Genomic DNA, 27,695 nt, shown 5'->3' with positions numbered 1-27,695 from the left:
ATCTGTATGTTTTTGGTTTGTTTGTTTTTTAAAATCTCTTTATAATTCCAGTCACTTGAAAGGCTGTAATTCAAACTTTGCAGTTGCTTGGGCTTCTGGGTTTGCAGTATGCTGGTGGAAACCCTGCAGTATATGTGTGCATGCTTGGGTTTTGTCAGTAACACTGAAAGTCCACAGTTCTCAAAAGGACTGGATGATGTTAGGGCTGTTAGAATTGGCCAAAAAAGACATTTCGTTATTCCTTTATCAAAATCCACTCAGGTTCAAACCATTATTGCATATTAGATGTATCTGCAGCATGTCTGCAAGCAGGCATACCACTACAATGAGACATCATGTCTTACATAGTTATTTTATTTAACGTTGTTTATTTTTAGATTGATTTGAGTGCAAATCACACTTGAGCTCAGCTGTGAACTCCATGCCATCAAAACCACATGGTTGTTACAGAATTATTCACTCTTGTCAGACCCTGGACTTACATTTCATTTTCAGTCACTGATAGTGACAAGCTGTAACTTCTGTCCATGCTTTTAGGTTGTCTGCTGGTGTAGTGCAAAATGTAAGGATCCTGATGACTGAATTTAACCTCTAGTAGTTAGAGCTATAAAGAAGTTTGAAAAACTAAATTAAAATAATCAGGGAAATGTTGTGACTTAACACATTAAGATTTACCTTATTGTGGTAGGCTTAATTGTTTGCTCCCTGTATTTCCTTGCACCAGCAGCTGTGTGTCTGAAATCTGAAGCAGCAAGCAGCTCTGCTGTTTCCACTCTGCCACTGTGCAACATTGTGGGTAAATATTTCCACATTAACAGTCCTGTTCCCAGCTGCTGGGTCTAAAAACTTTACTGGTAGAAACTCTGCATTGCGTTATGTGTGGCTTGCAAGATAAGACAAATGGCATAACAGTGTTGCTTGTCGTTTTTGTTTTTCCAAAGAATATTATTTATTTGTATGTATTTTATAGTTAGATTATATTGATTATATAATCCAATTTAGAGTACTTGTTGACAGCCTCATGTTATGTAGGTTAGTTCATTCAACTAGCCAACATCCACCTCATAATAAGTGATTTCCATTTTATTTGTGGAGGTGGTGTGTAGGTGCTTGGGCCAGGTGGGCTGTCAGCCATGTACCACAATGTTGGAAACTTGCATTAAGGTGAAAGGTATCTCTCTTGCTCTCTCTGTGGGCTGGCAATAGTAGTGCTGCAACAGCAGCACTGTCTTTGTGGACAACAGCTGTTCAGTGAGGTAGCTATATGCAGAGATTGAGGCAGGCAGTATGGCTCGAGCATCACACCAGTGCCATTTTAATGCCATTACAATTAGAGCAGGGCGATATGACCAAAAATATTTATCATGATATAGATCTGAAAATTTGCGATAACGATATAACTGACGATAATTGACACTAGACAAAATACTTTACAACTCCACAATTTTATTAGTGCAAAAAAACCCCATCAATGTATTTTCACTTAAACAAGCAGCTGTTTTTTGCATTAAAGTTATATAAAAATGTAACAGTACAAATGCAAATTCCTTGCTGACAGTTTAACCTAAAGGCATTTCCAGTGGAAATTGGCCGACATATCCTCAGCATAACGAAGTATAATATCCACAAAACTTAAAAAGAGCTTATACACATGCAATACGGTAATATTATGTTGAAGCACTGTACGTATCCCTCCGGAGGCTCCTGCCTACGATAGCTGTAATGCTCCAACAATCCATCAAGTGGTGCGGGTTTGTAGCTTAGCAAAGTCGTACTAAAACATTTGACAGATTTTCGAGCACCGTGTACCACATAAAATCGTTTCGAGGTCAGTAAACACAACCAGAATTCAAACATAAGGCACACGGGATTATAAGGGGCACTGTCGATTTTCAGAAAAATCTAATGATTGATTTTTAAGTGTGCCGTATTTTCCAAAAAAAAAAACGGTAATAATGACGGTCCGCTAGCATGCTCCACCAAAAATAGTGCTTTGTTATGTATCTGACAGACGAAAGCTAAACCAGTTCCACACCACTGAAGTTGCAGCATTTTTACAAACCAATTCTGGTTCATCCGTTTCATTCAACGATCCGCTTTCGCCCTTGTCATTCTCCGTCGCCGCCGTGCCTTTTTCGCCATGTGCGTATGAAAACAAAGGCACTGCGCATGCGCATTTTACCCATATTCTATCGCGATATTTCATTTTCTTGTCATTGCCCAACATTATACCGGTATTACCGTGAACGGTATGATATGTCCTAATTACAATATCATAGAGAGAAACCCAGTGATTTTCTTTGAGCAAGCATGTGGTGACAGCGGGGATGGAGGGGGGAAAAAAGCTTTCACTTGAAGCTTGACACTAGAAGCGAAGATAGAAAAGAAGACTACAGGGAAACGACAAACACTGAGCTCAGAGGGCTTGTATCTGAAGACCAGGAGCGTGCAGCTCTGAGTCCAGAGATCCCTGCAGAAAGACACAATGAGAGAGGACATGTAGAGGAACAAAGAAGCACAAACTACAGATGGTAGAAGGCAGAAAGTTAATGCATGCAACTAGGGCTGGGCGATATATCGAGTTTTTTAAAAATATCGATATATTTTCATACGAGATATAAGATGTGAGAATATCGTTTATATCGATATAGTCTATGTTACGTTATAATTATACTTGTGGAGCCGCAGGTTTGCCTCTCTTTCGTCCACTTTTGTCTCTACGCAACGTTACTCGGCCTCGCCTCTCCTTCACTGAACACAACTCCGCCTCCCCCATAGCTTCACCTGCAGGCAATGACAAGATGAAAGCGGAAAATCTCCATTAGCGAGTTACCGTGCGTGGGGCTGGACGGCGTCAACGTGTTAGCGAGCTAACCGCGCTAACGAGCTAACCGCGCTAACGACATGCAGCCCGGAGGAGCTGCACGGCCTAAAATCCTTTCCTTTTCTCAAAAATCGACAGTGCGCCTTATGTATGAATTCTGGTTGTGCTTACTGACCGCGAACCGATTTTATGTGGTACACAGCGCTCAGCAATCTGTCAAAAAAATGTTTTAATATGACTTTGCTAAGCTACGGAGCTGCACCGCTTGATGGATTGTCGGAGGATTACGGCTACCAAGGAGGAGCCTCGCGGAGTGATACGTACTGTGTGTGTATAAGGACCACAAACGGCACCTGTTCAGAGATGTGGTGCAGCTGTGAAATCTGTCTCTTTGTTATTATGCTCAGCGTCTATTAGTTTACATTTTGACTGCACAATTGTGAGCTTTTTGTTATGCACAAAAACAACATTGTTTTCTTTTATTTATGGACCATGATTATTTAATAAATGCTGATAATTTATTTTTGAGTAATTTCTTCATGTACATCTACGCTGTATGTAAATAAAAGTGCCCGTGTGACATCTGGGACACAGTGTGACTAAGAACTCTCTTTTTGTTCTTAACTTATAGCTTTAAAAAAAAAAAATCGAGATATATATCTTATATCGCCATCCAGCTAAAAAATATCGAGATATGAATTTTGGGTCATATCGCCCAGCCCTACATGCAACTCTGACATTTAAATGCACGCCAACTGAAAGCCTTAATAAAGGCATTCAAAAAAACAGAATAGAGTTGAGGTGAGGCTAAGTGCATCATGCAGCAGCTGGATGTATATGCAGCAGTATTTAAGATCAGTTTTTATTACACAGCAATAGCAGTGTTTAGTTTTTTGTTTTCTTCATTTATGCTTAAAATTGCAACAGGATATTGCAATAAGACAATTTCATAGTTTTGGCCAAGAAGCAAAAATGAATGTACTTCTGTAAAATGTGGTAGTAGTATTCTGTGACTGTCTATAATTGTGTGTATTTCCATGACCCATATACTCATGCGGTTGCAAGAGGAAACCCTAAAATGTCCCAAACTTTTATTGCTCGTGTGCAGTCAGTTGTTCAGCATGGAAGATGCTGTGTGGAGGACACAGACAAAGGGAAATCTTTGGTGTGTTGCTGTTAGTGTTACACGGTGTAAATGCTGGCTAAAGAAGCAGCCGTGAGATGGCTTAGAATGAAGATCAGTTTTTCAGCACGCTTGTCTGACTTGTTTGCTTGACCCTGATGTCAGATGGAAGGAAAGCTCAAGGAGAGTGGGGGTATTTAGGGTGGCATGAGCAGCTGTTGACAGAGAAGCAAGAGCCTTTGGTCACCATAGCAACACTTGTATTGCCTACACTGGTGTGTCTCGGTGTTTACAGCTCATTTGTGCTATCCTCATTTTGATGAAGAAAAAGAAATGCCTTGCAGAGGCCTCTGAAATGACTACTAACTTGTTAAGGATTCTTTATTACTATTGAATAAATACACAAAAGCTATAATGGTTACTTTTTTTTTCGGGTAGTGAAATAGTGTTTATGCAAAAGCTTGTTAAGACATACTGTACACTCCCATAGAGATGTAATACTTTCAGTTCCTGTCAGTGGTGTAGACAATGGCTGCATTTGCGTAATGTCAACACAGTCAAAACACTTCCAAATGCTCTATTCATTATTCATTTAGGCGTTTATTATCAGACGTGCAGATAATTCACTCTCCGCTTCGCTTGGTATGCACTGGCCTAGATGTAAAACCACATAAATTTGTGAAGTTCTAACTGAGCAATGGGAAAGGTGGATTTTTATGTTGTTTGTGTGCTGCCTTCAGCATGAAGGGAAAAAAAAAAAAAAAAGCTTTGTGTCCCAGAATCTTCTCCACACAATGTACTTATTCGCCACCCACCCCCACAAAGCCATATACACAGGCATGCCCCACAGTGACTAGTTCTCGATACGCTTGTGTGATTGTATGTATGAAAGAAGCTTATCTGGAGACGCCAAATTAATAGCTTACCAGTAACCTGGTTATTTTGTCTTCAGTGTAGCTTGTCAGTAATCAGATTTATTTCCAGTTCCATGCTGTATGCTTTTAAACTAATCCGATATTGTAACATTTTAATATATGCAATAATTTGTTGTACTTGCATGACAAAATGATGCATCTGTCATCAGCCAAAATGACCAAAATCATTTAGGCAAGAATGTGCCTAGGTGTGGGCAGGTTGTTTCATGTAGTGGATAAAAAGCTGTTAAGAATGATTAGAGTAATATAGCACTTTTTATTTTTAAGGAATAAATATGCTACATTTTGACTTAACAGTAGTTAATAATTTTGTAACGTGTGTGAGAGAGATGGATGGATGATCTCATTTAGATGTTTTTACTAGAAATAATCAGTCATTTTAGCCCTCTTCTGTTATAAAATTAAAGCAGTTTTAGAGTGTACTCTTTGATGATGAAAATACAGATTCATCTTCTTTTGAGTCATATGCTCTGTTTATTAAAATAATTGATGTTTTGCTCTCTTATGGTTACAAATGTAGGGTCTGCGCTAATAGAGAAGACACCTGGGAATTTCCTTCTTTGAACACTATAATACTAGTTTGGTTTCAACTGAGAAAACTAAATGTCACCCGTATGCAAGTGAGAGATGACATTTTTATTTGATGTTGACGAGTTTTGCATGAGGGTGGATCTTGGGTCCTGAATGGAAACAATTATGGTGGCTCCATCAGTGATCCTTAGTCTGTTGCCATTTTCCAATCATTTCCCAGGGAGAAACCCTCTTTTCCAGTGTCTCTCTTGCGAGTGCAAATTCACTCATATTGCTGTGTCTAATAAGGAGTTCAAATTTGACTTGTAATTTGCGAGGATCATAGGATTGGGTGTGTTTGATGAAGCTCTAGTGGGACTGAATGCGCTCATTAATGTGTTATGTGGGATTCATGGTATCATGTTTGTGTCCATTTGCAAAGGTATTTGGTTACACAGAGTGAAGGTGTATGGGTATACAACCTATGCAGACATGCTTGCATGTAGACTTCAAAAAGGAAAAAAAAAAAAAAAAAAAAAGGCAGACAGAAGCTGCAGTGGTCACACAACTATGCCAGCTGCTTCAGCCTCATGACTCATCATGCTGAAAGATCTAGTAGCCCAGTCCTTGTAGTTCCAAGCATGGCCAACCATGGCTTGGAGAGCCTAAAGATTTTTTTTTTTTCTTTTCCGCAACTCATTACTGTAACAGGTAATTTCACGTGTAAGATGCACTCATCCAAAGGTGTTGTAATGTGTGGGTGTAGTAACTGGTTGGAATGAAAAACCTGCAGACTTCCATTGCACTTGGCTGGCCACCCCTGGTAAACATTAAGTGTTTCCACCCATAGCAAGCATGGGAGAAGTGTTTCCCCTAGAGACCGAAGGCTACCATCCCCCATCATTTGCCGACCTACATTGACTGTCATTTAGTGAGTCACTGAGAAAGGCAAAGGACAATGCACAAATGGTTGTTGTTGTTGTGATTACCTGTGTGGGGATCATTATCACAATGCACCCCTCCACTGTCCCCTTTGCCCCCCCCCCACACACACACACCCCAGACTGCAGCCCAAACCAGAAGCTTCAAAGGCGGGTTTTACTCAGCAGAGCAGTTCAAGAGAAAATGGCTGCTGTTTCCAGGTCTTGTTTGCACATCTGTCAGGAGTTGACTGTTCAGGAGAAAATGGGGTCCGTGGTATGCAGGGTTTTTTTTTTTAACATCGTTCTATTCCAGCCTGCATGTGTAGGAGATGCCTGTGTGTTTTTCTGTGCTGTATTATTATTATTATTATTTTTTTTTTTTTTTTTTTTTACAGCCAAATGTTGATGTTCAGAAAGCATTTGATTGGATTTTTAGTGAGGTTTTCACAGGAAAAGATCTAAGATTTCTGCACAAGGTATTATTCAATTTGCTGTGAATTTTTGTTTCTATCTATGCACATTTAAATCAACACATGCTGTTTTAAATGCTCAAATAGTTGCATTTAAACGGTTTCATATGTAATCCTTTCATTTTCCTTAAGGGGAATATCAATATTTTGTTGTTGATCTGTTTTTGCACAGTTTAGAGCAGCTTGATATTTAAAACTCTTGGTTTATGTATTGAAGCAGGTTTCTGAGCTTTATAACCACCCCTTTTCCAAAAAAAAAGTCTCTAATTTGAAATTTGACTTCATACAAATTAAGATTTGACCAGCTTTCATACTACTCTCCAGTCTTTCATCTGATATCCCTCTGTGGTCACAGTTCAAAATGTGAAGCTCAAAACAAGGAAGTTGGAAAAACGCTGTAACAGCATAGCATGACAATTTGAGTTCCCCCTCCCCCAACACTGCCACCTTCTGTGAATTGCATCATATGTTAGTCATGTCTGTTTCTTAGGAATGTACTAATTTATCGACAGAGCGTCTGTAGAGGGAAGTGTTAGGTGCTGACTATCCTTGGTCTTTCTGCAAAAAGAATAAAAAGGAAAAGAAAAGAGACATCTGTCCTTATATCTGACATCCAGTTTCATATTTCTTGTGAGTCTTTGAGTATCAGCTAGTACCTGCTATTTCTACATTCACATTATCTGCTATGATAAGATCAAATCCAAAGCTGTAGTACCTGGATAAATAAATCAACTATGCAGTAACTGGGCAGAAAAACATACTGGCAAAAGTCTAAGTTGTCTATTTCAACACTGAAAATATCTCGAAGCATTCAGCCACAGCATTGCTGGGCATTGTTGTCACGTTTTTTAGCCAGCAGCAGAGGCACAGTCCTGGCACAATATTGCTTTAGTATTGTGCTGTTGCTGCACAGAGCTAACCAGACCCGTGTCTACATGTTGCCACTGTGTCACTTGGGGACACTGTCAGATATGTGGAACAGCCAGTAATGTGTGCTACTTTGTTCAGTTTTGGCTCTTGTTGGTTCTCTGGCTTTCGCTCTGTTGCAGAGAAGACACAATTTATAATTTAAACGTATAGACTGTTCTCTGCAGCCATTGTTTATGTTTTTAATGTGTGCTTCTTATTTATGTATTCATTTGTAATTTTGTGATTCTTCTTCTTTGTGGTGCACACTCACCACTCACACTTTCCTATTTTAATCAGCTTTTCAACCAGTTGGCTTTAAACCTGCTGTAATCTTGTAATGTCATCAGTCAGGCAACATACTGTTGGCTTTCTGAAGGACTGCACTCCAGCATCTGCGTTGGTTTCAATCCAGTAATTATGTTATCTGTGTAGCCGTAGAGCTACACTCGACATCCACGCATGACCATAAATTGAGCAGAAATCAGAGCTGAATTGAGGTCTGGGTCATAGTGTGCTGGTATACATGGATATGCACATGAATTCAGATTAGCACATCGCTTCGCATTAACATATCATGAATTCAGAAACAATAACATGCTATGTGAACACTAAGGAGGCATTAAGCAGGCTTTGTTTGGTTTAGTGTGATGGTCAAAGGTGGATTATGAGGGTGTCGTCTTAGAGGCAGTATAGTGAGAGTGGCTGCAGTGAGCCTGATGTCCTCAGCAGGGATGCTCATAATTGACCCATTAGGTGATTTTTATCAACTCTAGCAATTTCCATTTTTATTTTTTGCTTTGCAGTCACATGTTTTCCATTTGACAGAGTTGATACGATTGTAGAGCTATATTTTTCTTCCGCCTGTAAATGGTGTCAATATCACCATGCAGGCATGTTCGTTGTGATGAGGTTTTATTTTTTTTGTCCGTTTTAATACAGTCTCTAAGACGAAGTGAAGACAGGAAACTCTTAAGATGATAATGGTAGCTTAATAGAAAACAGATGGGTATTTCTGTAACTGTTGCTCACACGCTGATTTGTATTTCAGATGCGTCATCTGATTTCTCGTATGTGTATTTGCCACATGAAGACTGGTTTTGCTGGAGTGCAATTTGCTGCTTTGTTTCCGTTGATTGACAGGACATTAATCAAATCTGCCAGCTGAGAGACTGAAAGCATTTCACAAAGTAGGGTTACGTGTTTCATTGTTGAGTATTTTTCTCTTACCTGTGCAATAAGTGACATGAATCAGATTTCTATTTCAAACTGAGCCGTGTGGTTTACGATCAACAATGTGTTTGATTTTATTTGCATGTTGCTAAGCACATTAGACAGCCCTCTAATAAGTCCTACAAATCCTACGATCCTGTAAGCGTACAATCAGTTTGGATGTCTCATGTTTTTCTTCTGTGCTTATCTGAGTTCATCTGAACTGATAAACCTTTGCAGGACAGAGGTTGGCATCTTCTCTGGTTAGGCCCAGTGTTTAGTCAAAGGAGTCTTGAATGCACAGCGTGTTGTGTAATGGACGGTTGCATCATGTGCCCATCTGATAGAGGCTTTATTGGTGCTGCTGATGAGACCAGCATCTCTCTCTCTAGACTCCCATTTGATGATGTTTCCAGTTGTTTGGTATGTAGCTATAGAGGCCCTGGGAGCAGTGGCTGAACGCTTTGATGTGGCTAGTCTGTCTTAGTCCCATATGTAAGCTAATTAGCTAAAGGGGAAACATGAGGGCTGTGGGCCAGAACTGGGTACATCGATGAAGGTAGACAAGCTTAGCATTGTTTATTCTTTGGAAGAAGCGGGTAAAAGAACTCTTACCTTGAGTGAAATGTGTCTGTCATTATCATATGCTTCAGCAATCGATGAAATGAGAATAAAACTGTTGTCCATGTAATGCTTCTGACATTCAGGTGTATGTTTTGCAGTTGCGAGCGTCTTTGCTCCGAGTATAATGACATAGTCTTTTATGTTCAAAAATATAAAAGAAGCTTGCTGCACTAGTTAGAGGTAGCTATTATTCCAGTCCTCGGCATCTCTATGGGGCTACAACAAAGGTAGACCCAATTTGAAAGAATATACCAAGGTGAAAGAGTGAATAATTCATGTTGAGTAAAATGTTCAAGCCCTCTGGCTTTATGCCCACTGGTAATTGGGACAACACCGCTCTGTCTATTTTGCTCGATCTCTCTTGTTGCTATGCTACCGAAGGGAATCTTGAGTGGGCCTGGATAGTGTATGGAATGAAAGTTGGACAGCCATGCAGTCTTCATAGCTGACAGCATCCCTTTATGTCTCTTTATGGTGAAATGTCCATCTGTTTACTTCTTATTGGGAGAGCAGGAAATGGTTAGATGTGTGTCTTTGTGCATTCCCAGGTTTAATTTGGTTCCTTTGCTTTGTTGTCTGCTGCTCTGACATTTTCGTTCTTGTGGTGTTTACTATAAATTTGTGTGTGTTTACATTGTTTCTGTGGGTGTATATACAAGGTTTTTTTTTCCAGCTTCATTTACTCTGTTCTTGTAAAGCATGTGGGAGATTATGAACAGTACAGCAACCAAAAATTGTTAGACTTAACAATGTTACTCCATTTTGATTTAATTGTTAACGTAAGTACTGTTATTAAATACTTGTATTTGTTTAAACTGGAAGGTTAGGTGGGCTGCTATGATTAATTTTAAGTCACTAGATGGGCAGTAGAGTCATGCTTGATATCCTAAAATCAAAGCTTATTCCATCTACTTGCTTTTTGTTCTGAATGTAGATTTTTGGGAGGAACTAATCCAGCGCTTAACAACATCAGAGGATCGAGTCATGCAGCAGTGGTTAAGACCAGAGTGTGAATGAACTAACAGGAAGTGGAAGTGAGGGCTTTCCCGTGCGTGTGTTTGTTTGTCTGCGCATAGCTGTATCACTATGCAAAGACACATTGTGTAACTATTTTTACCAGTAGGAGATGCCAAATGGCATTCGGGTCAATAAAACTATGGATTTGTAAATGTCACATGCCAGAGCACAGACCTAAATATTAATCTCAGATCCCAATCTTGATCTCTTCTCAGGAGTGAGCTCAGCCTTCCAACATACCGCCTCCTTTCACTGGGCTAAGATGAGTATTACCAGCGACGAAGTGAACTTCTTGGTCTACAGATATCTCCAAGAGTCAGGTTTGCCTCTCAAATGTCTTTTTTTTTTTTTCTTCTTTGTAAATTTAGGATGTAAGCACCATGTGAAAACACAGTGTTGCATTGCTCTTGATATATCAGCATGCTATTATACTCAGGGATCTGAATTTAAAGGATCTGGATCAGTCCCGAAACCCTAGCTGTTGTCTTTTATTACTGTTTATTGAGACTGTCTGAAGCCATCTGGCAGTGTACAAGCTACTAGCAGCTCTGAGAGGTCAACACTGAAAATTGGCATGCCTTATTGTACTCTCAAATGTCATGCTTGTTATTCCATTTTGTTGTTGTATTCAATTACTCTTAGCTTTGATTGGATCAGACAAGACTTTTCTTTGAATATTTGTGTTGTGTTTGTGCACATCTTGTGCTTGGCACTCTGCTGTTAATGAATGTGAATGGTGTTTTGTTTTCAGGTTTCTCCCACTCAGCATTCACCTTTGGCATTGAGAGCCACATCAGCCAATCCAACATCAATGGAACACTAGTGCCCCCTGCTGCTCTCATCTCTATCCTGCAGAAAGGACTCCAGTATGTGGAGGCAGAAATCAGCATTAATGAGGTGAGGGCTGGGACCTGCTGTTACTGACTCCCACAGATGTCTTCTGTTGCTTAATGATACAAAGACAGACTTTGATCTTGATGCCGACTCGCTAGGGTAACTGCAAGTGCTTATTCCCCCCCCCCCCCCACACACACATTTACGTCGTCTTGTACTGGAAGAAGCCCTGAAGTGTGTTTGTATTAGGCTGCCAATTAGGAAGCACTCTTCACCTTTGTAATTGACGATTATCAGGGAAACGAGACGAGTCACTAATTAAAAACCACACCCCTCCACCATGCGTTCTTAACTCCTCTTGTGATGACAGGACGGCACGGTCTTTGACGGTCGACCGATTGAGTCACTGTCGCTCATTGACGCGGTGATGCCAGATGTGGTGCAGACGCGGCAGCAGGCCTTCCGCGACAGACTAGCCCAGCAGCAGACCACCTGTACCATAACAGCTTCAACCTCTGGAATCCAGTCCAATGCGCCAAAAAATGGAGAAGCCACTGTCAATGGCGAGGAGAATGGTACTCACAACATGAGTAAGTTGAACATTAATATCGTTGGTCGCAGCTTACAGTCACCACATTTTGTCTCTTAACTTTAACCCAAATATCTGAGTCATGACAGAAATGGTGACTCATGTAATACATTTCTGAGATCTGTTAATGTGACCTCATTGTGTTACAGATGTGTGTCAAGCTCACAGTCAGTTACTGTATATTCAGTTATGTCTGTAGCAGTGATAGCCATTTTCCATTGCCCAACATGTGTGAAGTAATATATGATGCATAGGTCAGAGTCTTCTTACTGGAATATAACAGCTTGAGAGTTGCTTTTAAAATTAGAGATGTCATAGTAGTTGAAGCACATCAATATATACTTTAGTTGACTTTTTTGAATAGATTACTGATTTTCTTTGTTGGCCCCCTGTTGCTTGAAAAGTAATATATTCACCTCCTTTGACAATTGTCTAAACTAAATACTGTAAACATTAATGGTAAATCTACACAATGCTTAAAACTTGCTGAGAATTGTAGGCAAATCTGTGTTTTGCGTGTATGTTAATGTACATAAAATATGTATCTGTCCACTCCTCAGATAACCACAGTGAGCCTATGGAGATGGATGTGGATGTTGAGATACCAGCCAGTAAAGCTACAGTACTCAGAGGCCACGAGTCTGAAGTTTTCATCTGCGCCTGGAACCCTGTCAGCGATCTGTTGGCCTCAGGGTCAGTCTCTGTCTGTGCTGAAACACATCTTAATTCATCCTGCATGAATCGTACTGTATTGTATTTACGCTGTGGTGTAAGACATCTAGCTTTATAAAAAAACACTGCTGATAGGTTGTATTTCCACAATCATTTGACCGCCTCCTGTTATGTTGGTTGGTTCAGTTCGGGGGACTCCACTGCCAGGATCTGGAACCTGAACGAGAATAATAACTCGATCTCCACCCAGCTGGTGCTGCGCCACTGTATCCGAGAAGGTGGCCAGGATGTCCCCAGCAACAAAGATGTCACCTCCCTAGACTGGAATGTAGGTTTCAGATCATACATCACATCTTTCCTCTCGTACCTTTACCATCTGGTAAACAGGCAGTGCCGTCAGGTAACAGTTCTGTTATGTTGTCGTCCAACAGAGCGATGGGACTCTCCTGGCAACAGGCTCGTATGATGGATTTGCCAGGATATGGACAAAGGATGGTATGTCCTCCATCATTGTCACACATTGTTGTTTCTTTTGCCATTAGATTTTTATTTTTTTGACATTGTTGATGTGAAAAATGTAACCTTCGTGACAATTTTGTGAGGGATCTTTTCTAAGAGAAACTGATATTACTCTTATCCATTAGGAAATCTGGCAAGCACATTGGGTCAACATAAAGGGCCCATATTTGCACTCAAGTGGAACAAGAAGGGGAACTGTATTCTCAGCGCTGGTGTAGATAAGGTACTCCTAAAGATCCCCAGGCGTGGATTTGTCTTTCACTAATAATATCCTTGTGTTTTGGGGGGTTTTGTTTGCTTTTTTTGTTTCAAACCAGCCTTTTTTTGCTCATCAGACAAAGACTAAATCTCTGACATATCATTTTCTCATATCCATAGCCTAAAATTCTTAACAGTATTAAAAACAGGGAAAGAAACCTGAAATTTTTGGCTCCCACATTAAATTTTCTTATCTGTCTTTTACGATTAATTTGTCTTTTTTATAGCACAACAGACATTTAATCAAATTGAATGGAGTAAAACTTTACCAAGAAAGGTTAAGCAAACTGAGTCGGTGACATTAACTGCAGATGGCTTTATGGACCATCGAACGACAGATGAGGCATGTGCATTTGTGCAGAAAAGTTGAGCTTGTGTTTTAAAATGCAATTGTAACTTTTCCAGACGACAATCATTTGGGACGCACACACAGGAGAAGCCAAACAGCAGTTCCCTTTCCACTCAGGTAAAGCGAATTCATGTATCCAGATAAATGACTGTTATAGATAATGAATATGATACAAAGTGACTGCTGCTCAGTTGCGATCGTGCAACCCTAATGAGTATGGATTTGTGCACAGCCCCAGCACTGGATGTTGACTGGCAGAACAACACCACGTTTGCCTCTTGCAGCACAGACATGTGCATCCACGTATGTCGACTTGGCAGCGACCGCCCCCTCAAGACTTTCCAGGGCCACACGGTGAGCAGCTTTTCTGACCCCATCTCTCTCTCACACTAACTTTAGTTCTACCTCAACATACATGCTAATGAGCGTTGTTTTGCAGAATGAAGTTAATGCCATTAAGTGGGACCCATCAGGTATGCTGCTTGCCTCCTGCTCGGATGACATGACCTTAAAGGTAAGACCAGTCTCCGGTCTTGGAGGTTAAAGAAAACAAACACATTGATTTGTATTCATACATACTTTGCTCTTGCCATTCCCCTCACGTGCAGATTTGGAGTATGAAGCAGGAGTCATGTGTCCATGACCTCCAGGCTCACAGTAAAGAAATCTACACTATCAAGTGGAGCCCCACAGGCCCCAGCACAAATAACCCCAACGCCAACATCATGCTTGCCAGGTAGGAGATTGACTATATATAACTCTCATTCAATACCGATCACACGGGTCAACTTTTAATGAAGTCCTGGCTTGTTGTGTTCACTATGAGCTGTGTGTATGTTGAACCTTATAGATGTGTTTGCGAAGGCCACAAGCCCCGATGCTTCTTGATGATAAGAAACTATGTCTCATTCTGCATTTACTTTAGTCTTCAGTAAATTTAGAGTTTGATATAACAGGCAATGTGAAATAGGTTAGGACATGGCCTTTAAAAACTGAAATGATGCAAATGGGTAGCTTTCAATAATGGAATTTTTTTTTCCCGTGTCTTCCTCTGCAATATAAAGCAGTGGAAATAAAAACTAGCATTTATTGAAGAAACTGATTATTAGGATGCTTTGATGCTGCTTAACCATCTGATTCCTATCCTCTGTTCTCCACACAGCGCTTCTTTTGACTCTACAGTGCGACTGTGGGATGTTGAACGAGGAGTTTGTATTCATACACTGACCAGGCACCAGGAACCGGTCTACAGCGTGGCCTTCAGCCCTGATGGCAAACACCTAGCCAGCGGCTCCTTTGATAAATGTGTCCACATTTGGAATACTACGGTAAGAGCCGGACTGGAATTTATACTGTGCCAAACGACAGAGAAGAGACAATTAATTGTCATTTGTTTGTGGCTTTGTTTCAGACTGGAGCCTTGGTGCACAGCTACAGGGGTACTGGCGGCATCTTCGAGGTGTGCTGGAACAGCACCGGAGACAAAGTTGGTGCCAGTGCCTCAGACGGCTCGGTAAGCTGTTTTGATTTTAGTTTTAATTTCAAATAAAACAAAAATGTCAGAAAGCTCTCACGACCAATATTTGAAGAACAGCGAGTAAAAATGCAGACTTGAAATGTAATATTAAAGCTATCTAATTTTTATTTATTTATTTTGACATTCTAGGTTTGTGTTCTCGATCTCCGAAAATAGCCCACTTGATGATTAATCCTGGATTGTGGAGAAAAATGCCTTCTCCTGCCATCAGCAAACACACACTCATTGCTCAAGAAAGGCTGTAAAGGTGAACTGAATGAAAACTCTCACCGGAATAAAACCAGATCACTGCAGCGGTTTTAACTCCAACTGAATTCAGCGCACCCTCCAGTCGATGTGTGTATTTTATGAGAAGCCTGTTTGAGACATAGCGGAAGCTGGCTAAGAGATTCCCCTAGACTGGACACAACTCGCTGGGTGCATCCATGTATTAAAATGGTTCCTTATGATGAAGTGCTGCGATCCCCACGGGCCACTGGTCCACCGTTTTCGGGTTGTGAGGGTAGAAACACGGATGAGCCGAGATATATAAAGACAAAAGTGTTATTGAGACACTGGTGTTTGGCTGTGAGAGGAAACAAATTGCGAGGAACTTCATGTCGTAATGAAGTAACACAACGAAAGTAGCTGATACTGAAAACTGAAGCACTGCTGCTGTCTGTTGACACAGTGCTTAATTTCTCCCCAGTGGAGAAACGTTTGTTTCAAGAGTAATTCTTCCTTTTCTTTTCTTTTTTCCTTTGTTCCTCCGTCTTTTCTTTTTTTGTATCTATTTTCCACAGATGGATTTTTGAAAATCAAACTGAATGTGCCGCTATGAGGTAGTTCTTAGCTCCTTTTTAACATCAGGTTCAACAACACAAAAGGAAAGGCCTGCCAAGAAATTGTCCTAACTTCCAAAAATGACCTGTTCGATTCAGTCGTCAGAAAACGTCATTCTGTGGACAAGATGTGAAAAGTGTGCTTTATACAGAGAATTATCTGCCACTCTAGATGTAAATTTAAAGAATGTAAAGATGTAAATTAGATTCATACACAGACTTATATACTGTGTATATATGTTTATATACAGCACACTTTATTGCAATCCTGTAGGGGCTTTTTAATGGCTAGAGCTATCAGATCTTTGCTGATAATTCAAGACAAGACCACTCTTTAAATGAAGTGCATATCTCATGAGCTTCTTATGTTGCAGCCTTTCTGAAATCTGCCAGTCGTATCCATTTGATCGAGCTTACTTTTCGTTAAGTGAATCACAGAAAAAACATCAAGGAAAATGGCTTGAGCATTGTTGTTCTTCTCTGCTGATCACTAAAAGCCATGGAGGAAATGTACACCGCATCATCTGCATTTGGGAAGTTCTCTTGTTAAAGATTTTAGCAGTCATCACTATCCTACTTAGCCTGCTGCTTTTATTTCTGTTTTGTGTGTAAAACAAGTCATCACGGGGCTCACAATTTCCAATTTCATTGTACTACTGTACTATGTATGACTGTGCAATGACAATAAAGAGTTATCTTACAAACCTGTAACTGCCAAGCAGACAAGCAAGGAAAGTTTCTGCAGCTTGTTTTATTATTAGCATGGTTCCTCTCTGGCACTTTTCCTCTGATCAGCCTACTGAAAATTCTGATCATTTGACCAGGAGGTGGATTTTATGCAAAAGCCTTGCTGTTGTTTAAATTTTTTTTCAGGTGTGCTGAGCTTGAAATGTGTTGTGAGCAGTATGTCTGCCTGCTTGGATGTAAAGTAAAAGTATCTTCAAGCGAACCTGCTACCACTTTGATTTGCCTTTTTAGCTTTTAATATTTTTTTAAATTTCATTTTATAGTTTGATTTTATTTGTTTTTGTCTCACTTTTTGTCAGCTTCAGCAGGAGCAACATGAAGTGCACTTTTGTATCGGTGGGCTCAGAAAAAAAATCACATTTTGCTGAAAGTCAAGGTCCAACTATTTGTTTTTATTTTTTTTGTTTTTTTTTTAATGTCACAATTGGATACTAATGGGTGTTTAATTTTTTTTTGACTACTTTTTTTTTTAAATTTGCTAAGAGCCATTATTGTCTGTGTCAGACTGAGCATTGGGCTGTAGGTCAGTGGCCATTCTTGGCATGCTAAGGAGCCCAATATGGAATAAGCGCTGTGACGGCTACTATCTTTTTCACCCTGATCCAGGGTCTGTCACCTGTTTCCAAGAAAAAAAAAACATTGAAGTCATTCAGTGTCTCAAATAAATTACTCTATTTTGATAACAGAACTCAAGCCTTTGTCTTGAATTGTGTGTTTTCCCCCTTTTTTCTTGAGCTCATTAACATATTGTAGATTTGGGGAAAAATTGAAAGGTTTTTGAGTCAAAAGTGTAAAAGATATTTAGATATTTAATATAGCATGAAATACATGTGTGTAAAAATACAACATGGACACCTGGCAATACAATAACTTTGTTTTAAGATTAGTTATTTAGCTTATTTCATTTTGTGGGGCTTTTACAGCTTAATGAAAACGATTCTTGTCACAAAATCAGTGTATACAATTTAAAGAATTTGAAGAAATGCTTCTTCAAGCACTTAAAGTACTTTTAAAGGTCAGCCGTGTTCATTCTGGGACTGTTGAGTTGATGGGTCTGAAACGTAGCACTTTTGTTTTTTTCTTTTTATGGAAAGGGATTTAAAAAAAAAAAAAAAAAAAGGATTGGACTCAGGAATGAGGCTTAGTCTGTCATACCAAATAATGAAACTCATGACCAGTTCAAATCTCAGCAGGAAAACAAAGGCTTAATGGGAGACCATCTACAAAAAAAGTGACCACAAAAGCAATGCGGTGCAGCAAAGTGGAGGAAGGTGGTTTGTGGACGACCCCAGTTAGTGCCTCACAGAGTTCTCCAAGGATTCTCCGTCTGCGTCTACATCCTCATAGTCTTGTAGCTCGCTGGAAATGTGGATTTCAACTGTACTAGACTCTGAACCTAGCAAGACAAAATAGGGGTAGATTACTTGGTGCTTCTGCGCATTACACCAACTCAGCTTATCAAAACTGCGTATTTGTGTTAACATATATCTTTCCATGCAGCTTTTAATGTGGAAATGATGATTTGTGGTTTTTAAATGCATTAAAAAAAAAAACATGGTCTATAAACAAGAATGGGGGGAAAAAACATTCTTTCAAAGATTAACTTTATTTTTTAATATACTTAACATGTCAGGGACACTGGTGGTACAAAGCACTGAAAGGATTTTGTCCATGAGGTGTACGGTGCACAATTGTCACTCAGGGATAAAATTAACATGAATATGCTGCAAATGCACATAAGTGTTGAGCTACAGTACATATAGATATAACTGGGAGTTGTTTCCACGATATTCAAAAGGACTCAGCATATAAAGTTTGAATATTCACAATGAAAAATTAGCTGAACTTTAAAACAGCTTTTGAGGGACTATAGCGTTATAATCTCTTCAAATTATAAGTTAGAATTGCTGCTATATTATGCACTGATGTCAAATTATAGACCAATTTGTGTTGCTGTACTTGATACAATTTATATATATTTTTTTTTAATAAGCTGGTGCAGCTTAATGGATGCTTAGCATAAATTGAAAATTGTGTTATCACAGCTTGTCCAGCAGAGCAGCTTCAATTCCTTTTTGCAGTTTTCACATCCTTTTTTTAGCGCATGTGGCAGAGAATGAATCACAGAGCAGATGTGAAGCAGTGCGTCACAGTAAGTTGCAAACGTGTTTGTGAAATACATTGCTGGAAAGTCAAAGAATGAACTCGTCATTTTCTTTTTTCGATGTAATCTGCATACTACATCGAACGCTTTAGGTACGCCTCACTTGTACGGGGTTGGACCCTCTCTTGCCTTCAGAGCTGCCTTAATTCTTCATGCAAGGAATCAACAAGGTGCTGGAAACATCGCTCAGATTCTGCTTCATATTGCCATGATAGCATCGCACAGTTGCAGCAGATTTGTTAGCTCCACATCCATAATGCAAATCTGTTCCACCAGATCCCAAAGGTGCTCTATTGGATTAAGATCTGGTGACTGTGGAGGCCATTTGAGTACAGTGAACTCCTTGTCGTGTTCGAGAAATCAGTTTGAGAAATCTGAGTCTTGACAGGAAGCGTGGGGATGGAGGCAACCGTGAGAAGATGGGTACACTGTGGTCATGATCAGATGAACATTGTCAGCAACAATACTCGGGCAGGCTGTGGCATTTAAACGCTTAGCGAATAATAAGGGGGGCAAAATGTGACAAAAAAATATGCCACACACCATTACATCACCTGAGCTTTGATACAAGTTAGGATTGATCCATGCTTTCATGTTGTTCATGCCAAATCCCAGCTTTTCTGAATCATCAGACCAGGCAACTTCATTATTTTTAAATTTAAAAATACATCTTCTATTGTGGTGAGCCTCTGCAAACTGTAGCCTCACTTTCCTGTTCTTAGTTGACAGGAGTGGCACCAAAGTCTATTCTTCTGCTGTGGTAGCCCCTCTGCTTCCAGGTTTGATGTGTTCTCTTCTGCCATAGTTATTTTGAGTTACTGTTCCCTCCCTATCAGCTTGAAGGAGTCACTCTTCTATGACTGCTGGCATTAAGAAGGCATTTTCATACAGAGAAGTGCTGCTTACTGAATATTTTCTCTCTTTTGGACATTAAACCCTAGAGATGGTTGTGTGGGAAAATGCCAGAAGGTCAGCAGTTTCTGAAATACTCAGACCAACCCCTTTGGCTCCTACAATAATGCCGTGTTCAGAGTTACTTAAATCACCTTTCTTCCCCATTCTGATGCTTGAACTTCAGCATATCATCTTAATAATGTCTGGATGCCTAAATGTATTGATTTTCTGTCATGTGATTGGTTGATTCGATATTTACATCAAGCAGTTAAACAGGCGTACCTAATAAAGTGGCTGTTGAAAGTATATATGCAGAATCTAATCTCCTTATTTTTCCTGGCTAAAAGTCAGTATCAGACAGAGTGATGTATTCTACCTGTTTTTCTTTCTTATTGGCTTCCACTGCTCTCTGTTTATTATCTGCACTTAATGCGCTGTGTGATAGCTTGGCACCAGAGTAGCACCTTGAAAAACTGCAGCTGATGAAATTACACAGCATGTCAGTCATCTATAAATAAAGCAACACATTCAGAGCGATAGCAGCAAAGTTCTAATCACTTTAGTTCATTCTCCACAGAAAATCTTTTAACTTCCTGTGCTCTGCAGTTTCCCATTGCTGTTGCATTCAGTACAAATCAAAAAGAAGAAATGAAGACAATTGTGGAGGGTGTTGCGTAACGTCACAACATGATTCATGGTTCCACCCAGTAAGCGTCAGCTACAGTACAGCAGTACAATATAAAATTCTATTTAAAATGAATCACAGCGAGCTTTATGTTTGCTTTAGTGGCTCTCTACTGTGACTAGGCCATTGCAACACCTTGATAAAGCTCATTTATTTTTAAAAAAGACAAAACAAAACATAACAGTATTCAGATCTCAAAGAAAATACTAAACCGTGCTTCATATTAAGGGGAGGTAGCCCATACAGTATATGATGCTGATATCTTTTTAGCATCACCAGCCCTGATATACTGGCGAGCTGCTACCACCATTGACATGCCGTTTACCTTCTGAGAGGACGCTGATGGCATCAGAGTGGTGTTGCCCGTTTCCCATCATGTTCTTCTGTGATTCCTGGACGTGACTCTGGTAAAGCAGAGTAGTTCCCACCACAGGGTTATGGGAAGTCATGTTAGCTGCTGAAGTAGAGACAGAGTCCCAGACCAGCTCCCTCCTCTGCTGCAGGCTGAAGTCAATGTCAAAGCCTGTCCAGCCATGAAAGGCCAGGGTGTTAAGGAAAGCCTGCATGGGGTTCAGTATACCCTGAAAGAGTGGAATATAAAGGTTTTCAAGGGATTGCATGCAGGTTAAAGTAGCGTGCTGTACGCTGGTTTCCTGTTAAAACCCACCATGATAAACCATGTGATGAGCGCTGTGTTCCTGATATTCCTCAAACTATTGTCACTGATGTCTATCTGCATCTCCAGGTAGAAGAGGAGGCTCTCATTAATGATGTTGGGAACCCAGCTAAAACATCGGAGAAGAAAAAACCCCCACATCTTATTACAAGAACATTAAAATGTTAATGATGTTTCTTATTTACAAATCATTGAAAAGACCTAATGGTTAGGTATAAAAAGTTTGAAATCACAAATAATTGTTTTGCATGTTTTGGCCTGTTTACTGAAATTGAAATATTGAAATCTTTAAGCGGGCTTGGCTTTAGTTTCTGTGACTGTGTGAGTTTTAAAAATCAATTTGCCCTCAGGTTCATCCTCATAAACACAAAATTTAATGCAGTTAAATTTAAGTTATTAAAAGAATACTGGATTAATAACTTCTCGACCTAGCCTCCGAAATATAACCTGGCCTTTCTTACAGTGTGAAGTTGCCAAAAAACTTGCCAAGACTGATAATTTGCTGTCAGTGGAAAGAATTAGTCTGGATCACCCATCCATAAAACTACAACGTTTTTTACATTCTGGTTTTTAAACCGGTTAAACCTTAGGCAGTATATAAAAGACAGGCATACAGTCATGGGAAAAAGGTTTCTCATTATTTTATGCAGTCCTGTGGAAAAATAAGTGCACCCCACGATTCAATAGCTTGTAGAAACACCTTTAGCAACAATAACTTGAAGTAATTGTTTTCTGTATGACCTTTGCAGTCTCTCACATCAGTGTGGAGGAATTTCAACCCCATCTTCTTTACATCATTGCTTCAATTCATTGAGGTTTGTAGGCATTTGTTTATGCACAGCTCTCTTAATGTGTTGCCACAGCATTTCAGCACTGACGTCTGGAATTTGACCGGGCCATCACAACACTTTTCTTTTTTAACTGTTCTGTTTTAGATTTTTTCAGCCAAACTTCAGTATGACAGATGGCCTTACATTTCACTCATTTCACAGACATTTTAATATTATGATATTTAGAGGAGTTCATGAACATTTGCCATGCTAAATGAGGCCTGTAGAGTCCGATATCTAGCTAATGGGTTGTTTGCAATTAATCTGAGCATTGCATTGGGTCTGTATTTTGAATTTATTGGGGAATTGTGGCATTGTTTACACACACCTGGATGCTTCAGCCCAGCAAGCTACCAAAACTTCACAGAATAAACTTCACAGGTTATTCACAGGGTGTCGTTCGAGAGTTGGGGCTTTCTCCCAATTATTGTAGGATCTTTACTTTGAAACAGCTGTTGTTAGTGATTTGATGCTGCATAATAACATTGAATTGAACTGAATTAACAGTGGAAACACTCAGGTTGTTCTTAAAGTTCAGTGGACTCTTTGCCATTTTGTTTTGTACATAGTCACCATGAAACTGGGTTAGGTTTGAGAGGTGGAGCTGAATGAGAAATTGAGGACACGTCACACTGATATGGTAACAACTTCTAAACCACTTGGCAGCTGCACTCTATAATTGTCCATTTTTTATCCAAACAGTACCATGATTTTATAAAATGATGCTATTTTGTGTTAAAAGAGACATGAAAAAAGCAAACGAGACCAGAAACTCTTTAGCAAAGTGTTCACTCAGCTCAGAAATCAAGTGAGATTTTTCTGTATTATACGGTGCGGTTCATGGGTCAAACAAAGGTGATTTAACATGTGGATAGATTCATTTTGTTTCATCTTATCAGTGCATTTTCTGTCTATGTTAACAGGCTGCCGGCTCGTAGCACTAGATTTATATTTACTACATAGCAAGAAGCACTAATTTCCTTCCCAAAACTAGTTCTTAACTTACCAAATAAAGAACACCAGCATAATTTTAAAGAAGCGTATTTTTATCTCATTCGCCAGCCGCCTCTCATTTTCCGTATAGATTCCTTGTCGTCCTTTCAGCAAAGATGTCACTAGGCGAGAGAGATGAGAAAGCATCTTATTTCCCCTCATTTACATGTGTAAGAAGTTGCATTTGTCAGAGAAATTCGAGAGCGAGGAACTCACCAGTAGATACGGTCCGATTAAAAAACACAGGGTTGGCTATGAGAACGAGCAGCATCGGTGCGTATGTGGTGACATAGTGAGGAATAGCATGTTGGAGGCCCTGCTCACAGCTGGGAGAAGAAAAAAAACATGAGAAATAGTTCATTCAGCATCAAAAATCAACTTTGTGATAGTTAACAGAATTATTGTAATATTTCTCTACGTCAGAAAATGCTGTACTTAACACTTAATAAAAGCCATACAACAGCAGACTTTTTCTATGGAAATAATGACATTTTTTAAGACATGGTTAGAACCACTGATATGTTTGATAAGTTCTCTGCTGTTATGTTATTGTGGCTGTTAATATGTGAACACGAAAATGTTAATTTTCTATTTTTCCACCAACGGATGCTTAAATGTGCCTGTCAGCAGGACAGCAGTCAGTGGTATCTTACTCAGAAATAGATGGATAGTACAGCATGGCCACTCCTTCAACACACAGCAGCACAGCCAGGCCCCATGTAATCATGTGGTAGAGTATAATGGTGCTGTTGGGGGAGAAGAAAAAACCAAAGTCATGAGACCAAGCTCACACTACGTGTTGTCATTCTTTATCTTGAGGATATTTTTCCCCCATTTATTTGTTGTACAAAATGCAATTGAATAAGACTGAGTGGGGAGAGAAGTACGAGAGGCTTGTAAAACTCAGACTATAGCAACAATAGACAGCATGGAATCCTGCACCTTTAGTTTAGAATAAAAGAGTTGATTCAAACCAGTTTTATCTTGTGAAAACCAAAATATAAAAATACAGGTGGCAGTTGAGCATTGTGAGAGAAAAATGTTTCACACTCTGCTTGGTAAAAATATACTGCTTCAACTTGCATCCTATCAGAGGAGAAGCTAAGGTGATAATGAATTGCGAATGGAAGGTGAGGTGGGGGGAACCTGATTCCCGCAGATGTTTTCACCACCAGGAAGACGTCAACCGCATAACAAAAGGTCCACCAGAAAGAAGCGCTAAAAAACAACTGGATCCACATCTGCAACACATAAATTGCATGCCTTACACTTATTTTACAGATCATAATAACTGATAAAGATGTGTTGTTTACTTGGCTTATCAGCTATTTGTGTCATGTGTGATGATGCATTAAACAAAATGACCTCTTCTGTGCGTGAAGTGAATATTATTGGAACGAACAAATCTAAGTGTATTTTTCTATAATAATTTTTCTAATGTAAAAGTTATTGCTATCCTTTTGTCTTAATAACTACACATCTCTGCTTTCAACATCTGTGTTATCAAGGCATATATAAGTCTATCTCACTATTGCAAAAAAATACATACTGCGCTGCCTACGCAGAAGACTTCTGGCCAGACATCAGTGTTGTTGACTACTGAGATGTGGTCGACGATGTTTGGCAGACCTAGCCACACAGATGATCTTACAATGACACCTGCAAGAAGGAAACAGTGCATGATATTTAATTGTAGCTGCTGAGGAGGAAATCCCGCTTTGCAAGCAAATATAATTAAGGCGAAAACATTACCAGGAGATGTAAACTTGGTGTGGGTTTCATTACTTTTAAAACACCACAGATTTATTATTTTCAGCTTTTATTATTAAGTGCTTTGACTAATTAGATTTAAGTGGCAGCGTCCTTTCAAGAGTTATTTTACAATGTGGAAATATTAACGCCCACCAGGTGTGTTTTATAAGGGTGTTTCCATTTCCTCCATGAAACTTCCTAGCTTCACTGCCGAATGGAACAATGGAAGCACTCCCAGAATCTTTATTACTGTTCTGTATTTCATTTTAATCTGTGTCATCAGCGGGTTTCAAGCTGCTACCCTGCAGCGGTGCATGAATCTCCATGGGCACCAAGTACACAGAAATCAACCCATTTAGAAAAAAAAAGAGGTTGGGATGCTGTGTACAATTTAAGTTAAAGAAATTAATGTATACAATTTAAAACATTTAAAACCTTTGTTTAAATGAAAAGGTTAAACGTTAAAGCTTTAATGACATGTCCATTCTGGATTTGAATGGACATGCCATCAGTGAAAGTTACAAGTCACCAGAAAATCACAGGTTTTGCAGATGTTGGCAAATATGATGGAAAAGAGAATAAAACAATACTGAGATATAAAGTTTTTCTCTTTGTTTGCACTCCTTCTGAAACCCAAAGACTGTTACCAGACTCAACAGCAGCTCAAATACCAGTGAGTTTGAAATGTTAAAATATAATACACTTGACCACTTTCCAGCATTGTTAATGAGTCCCACTTTGTTCCAGACAAACAGTGTTTGGCCCACATTTACTTTGTTGATATCTGCTCACTCTATTAATTAGCAACATCATAAGTACTCAGAGAGCATCTCAGGAGGGGTTTGCCACTCTTTGATAGACTGCCTACAAGAATAACATTTCTCAATATAAAAATTCAAAGAATATGGTTGCATTCTTTACAGTATGCAATAGCATCAAAGATTCAGAAGATGCAGACTACTCGATTCAACAGAGTCAAAAACTATACTGAATAGTTGAAATCCCAAGAAACTGTGGAAGCTTATTTTAGCCATAAAAAAGAGCCAACCACAAGTCTACATTTTGAGTTACTAAGTCAAAAATTTGAGATCATAGCACAAAATTTCAATTTATGAATGTCAAAAACAAGCTTTCAAAGAACTAAATAGTGACTTGGACATTAACACTAACTTTAACCACTGGCCAACAGCACAGTTTATTGCTGCATTCACAAATGTGAGCTGAACCTCTACAATGCAAAGGGGGAAAAATACATACAAGATCCAGAAACACTGGTGCCAACTCTGGGTCACGCTCACTTAAGATGGGCATAGGTGAAGTGGAAAACTCACTGTTGCATACCATGCAATCATGCTCTACTAACCGTTCTGTGAAGGCCTATTTAGTGATGAAAGATTCACATGCAGGCACTGGAAAGACCTTATAAGGCCTTACTTATTTCAGCAAGACAATGTCAAACCAAACCCTGCATTTTCTCAAACATCAGTAAATAATATTTGGTGAACGAGTATGTGAAGGAAACTGGCCCGCTGTCACTCATCTAAAAAAAAAAGTGCTGGCATCAAATTCAAAATCTAAACAATTTTCAAAATCCAATAATTGCTTTCTCACAGATAAGGATTTCAACAAAAATACATATGAAATAATCTAAACAATCATACTAAATACTGTTTTTATTTACATTTAATTTTTTTACATTTGTATTTGGAAAGATTATCGTGTCATCCCTGTGTGACTTTGAGAAATCCGCCGCATTCCAATCAATCTAGGCCAAGTAAAAGTGCAGCATCTTCTGAGTTATTTCATCACTCACATGAGAGGATCCCGATTCGTTCTTTTGATTTTAATTGAATTCATGACCCTGGGCACACATTTTATCTTGTAAAAATATATGTAGCATCGACTATTGCAGATTAAATCTCACACTTTTCTTTTAACAGACACATTTCTCATAGTTGCACCTATGCAATGCAGTGCAACAAAGGGGTTAAAAGGAAAGTATGTGCGTGCGTAATTAGATCCAGCAAGCAAAACCACGCTGCGAAAACTAACTCGCTCTTTGCCTCAACTATGAAGAGAAAAAGTAGGTCAATGCCAGCAGTTTCTTCTCTACCTGTGCATCCCAATATGTCACATATACTGATGATGAACAATATCCGCGAGGAGGACGCAGGCCTTGGCAGAGGATACTGCCCGAGTCTTCTGTATCCTTTGCGTTTTGGTAGAATTTGTAAAATAGCGAATAAGAGGCTTAAAGCCGCGCTTCCCAGACTTAAAGCGCCGAATAAGACGGGCTGAAAAGTGACCACAAACTCTGTCGCCGCGTCTCGGTTCGGGCAGCAGAAAGTCTCCATCCGCGGAGATGCCATGATGGACTGAAGGAAAAAGCAGCGCGGAGAAAGAGAAAGGAAGAAAATGAACTACCGTGCCAGAAGAAAGAAGACAAAGAAAAGAAAACGAGAGGAAATGACTGAGTCCATGACCCAACTGAGAAATCACGGGGTTGAATCATCATGTGCTTCCATTTAATCCCTGCAGTTGTAGCTTAACTGTGTCACACAAAGCAAGAATCCGACAAAGCGCCGTTGTTTGAAAAGGTCTTAAAAGGTCTTAAAAGGGGTGGCTTCGTCACAGTACTCTGTGTATTTATGTATCAGTTTAAACGATTTACAGAAAAGCCCGCAAATGCACAAAACATCACAATATTATGATCTTATTATATTATATTTACATTAGTGTATAAAACTATATGTAAATCAACCAATTAGTCCCCATTTCTGCTGTTAACCCCTTTGCATGACTAATTCCGTTCATTAGAGAAATAGTACTTT

General features: G+C 39.4%; 2 protein-coding genes across 3 annotated transcripts in view; one reads left to right on the top strand and one right to left on the bottom strand.

Moving 5' to 3' along the window:
* tbl1x (transducin beta like 1 X-linked) overlaps positions 1-17,558 on the top strand; it is a 22,032-nt gene extending 4,474 nt beyond the window's left edge. The window contains exons 2-16 of one of the 2 annotated variants that reach the window (XM_080903057.1): positions 10,462-10,575; positions 10,760-10,864; positions 11,296-11,441; positions 11,749-11,968; positions 12,528-12,660; positions 12,826-12,967; positions 13,071-13,134; positions 13,284-13,381; positions 13,822-13,882; positions 13,998-14,119; positions 14,205-14,279; positions 14,374-14,501; positions 14,928-15,093; positions 15,177-15,278; positions 15,432-17,558. In XM_080903057.1, the coding sequence (XP_080759183.1) occupies positions 10,807-10,864; positions 11,296-11,441; positions 11,749-11,968; positions 12,528-12,660; positions 12,826-12,967; positions 13,071-13,134; positions 13,284-13,381; positions 13,822-13,882; positions 13,998-14,119; positions 14,205-14,279; positions 14,374-14,501; positions 14,928-15,093; positions 15,177-15,278; positions 15,432-15,458 (1,542 nt within the window). In that variant the 5' untranslated portion in view covers positions 10,462-10,575; positions 10,760-10,806 and the 3' untranslated portion in view covers positions 15,459-17,558. The remainder of the gene's footprint in view (positions 1-10,461; positions 10,576-10,759; positions 10,865-11,295; positions 11,442-11,748; positions 11,969-12,527; positions 12,661-12,825; positions 12,968-13,070; positions 13,135-13,283; positions 13,382-13,821; positions 13,883-13,997; positions 14,120-14,204; positions 14,280-14,373; positions 14,502-14,927; positions 15,094-15,176; positions 15,279-15,431) is intronic. The other variant, XM_080903056.1, reaches the window with a different exon arrangement.
* Positions 17,238-27,695, bottom strand: gpr143 (G protein-coupled receptor 143). Its single transcript, XM_080903058.1, has 9 exons — positions 26,978-27,695; positions 24,662-24,771; positions 24,259-24,353; positions 23,766-23,858; positions 23,329-23,438; positions 23,126-23,234; positions 21,281-21,398; positions 20,939-21,194; positions 17,238-18,266 (listed from the first exon to the last, which is right to left on the bottom strand). The coding sequence occupies exons 1-9, from the start codon at positions 27,231-27,233 to the stop codon at positions 18,163-18,165; spliced, it is 1,251 nt and encodes a 416-aa protein (XP_080759184.1). The 5' UTR covers positions 27,234-27,695; the 3' UTR covers positions 17,238-18,162.

This window comes from Rhamphochromis sp. 'chilingali' (assembly GCF_963969265.1).
Source record: "Rhamphochromis sp. 'chilingali' genome assembly, chromosome: 14".
NCBI lineage: Eukaryota > Metazoa > Chordata > Actinopteri > Cichliformes > Cichlidae > Rhamphochromis > Rhamphochromis sp. 'chilingali'.
This window is presented reverse-complemented; position numbering and strand designations above follow the sequence as displayed.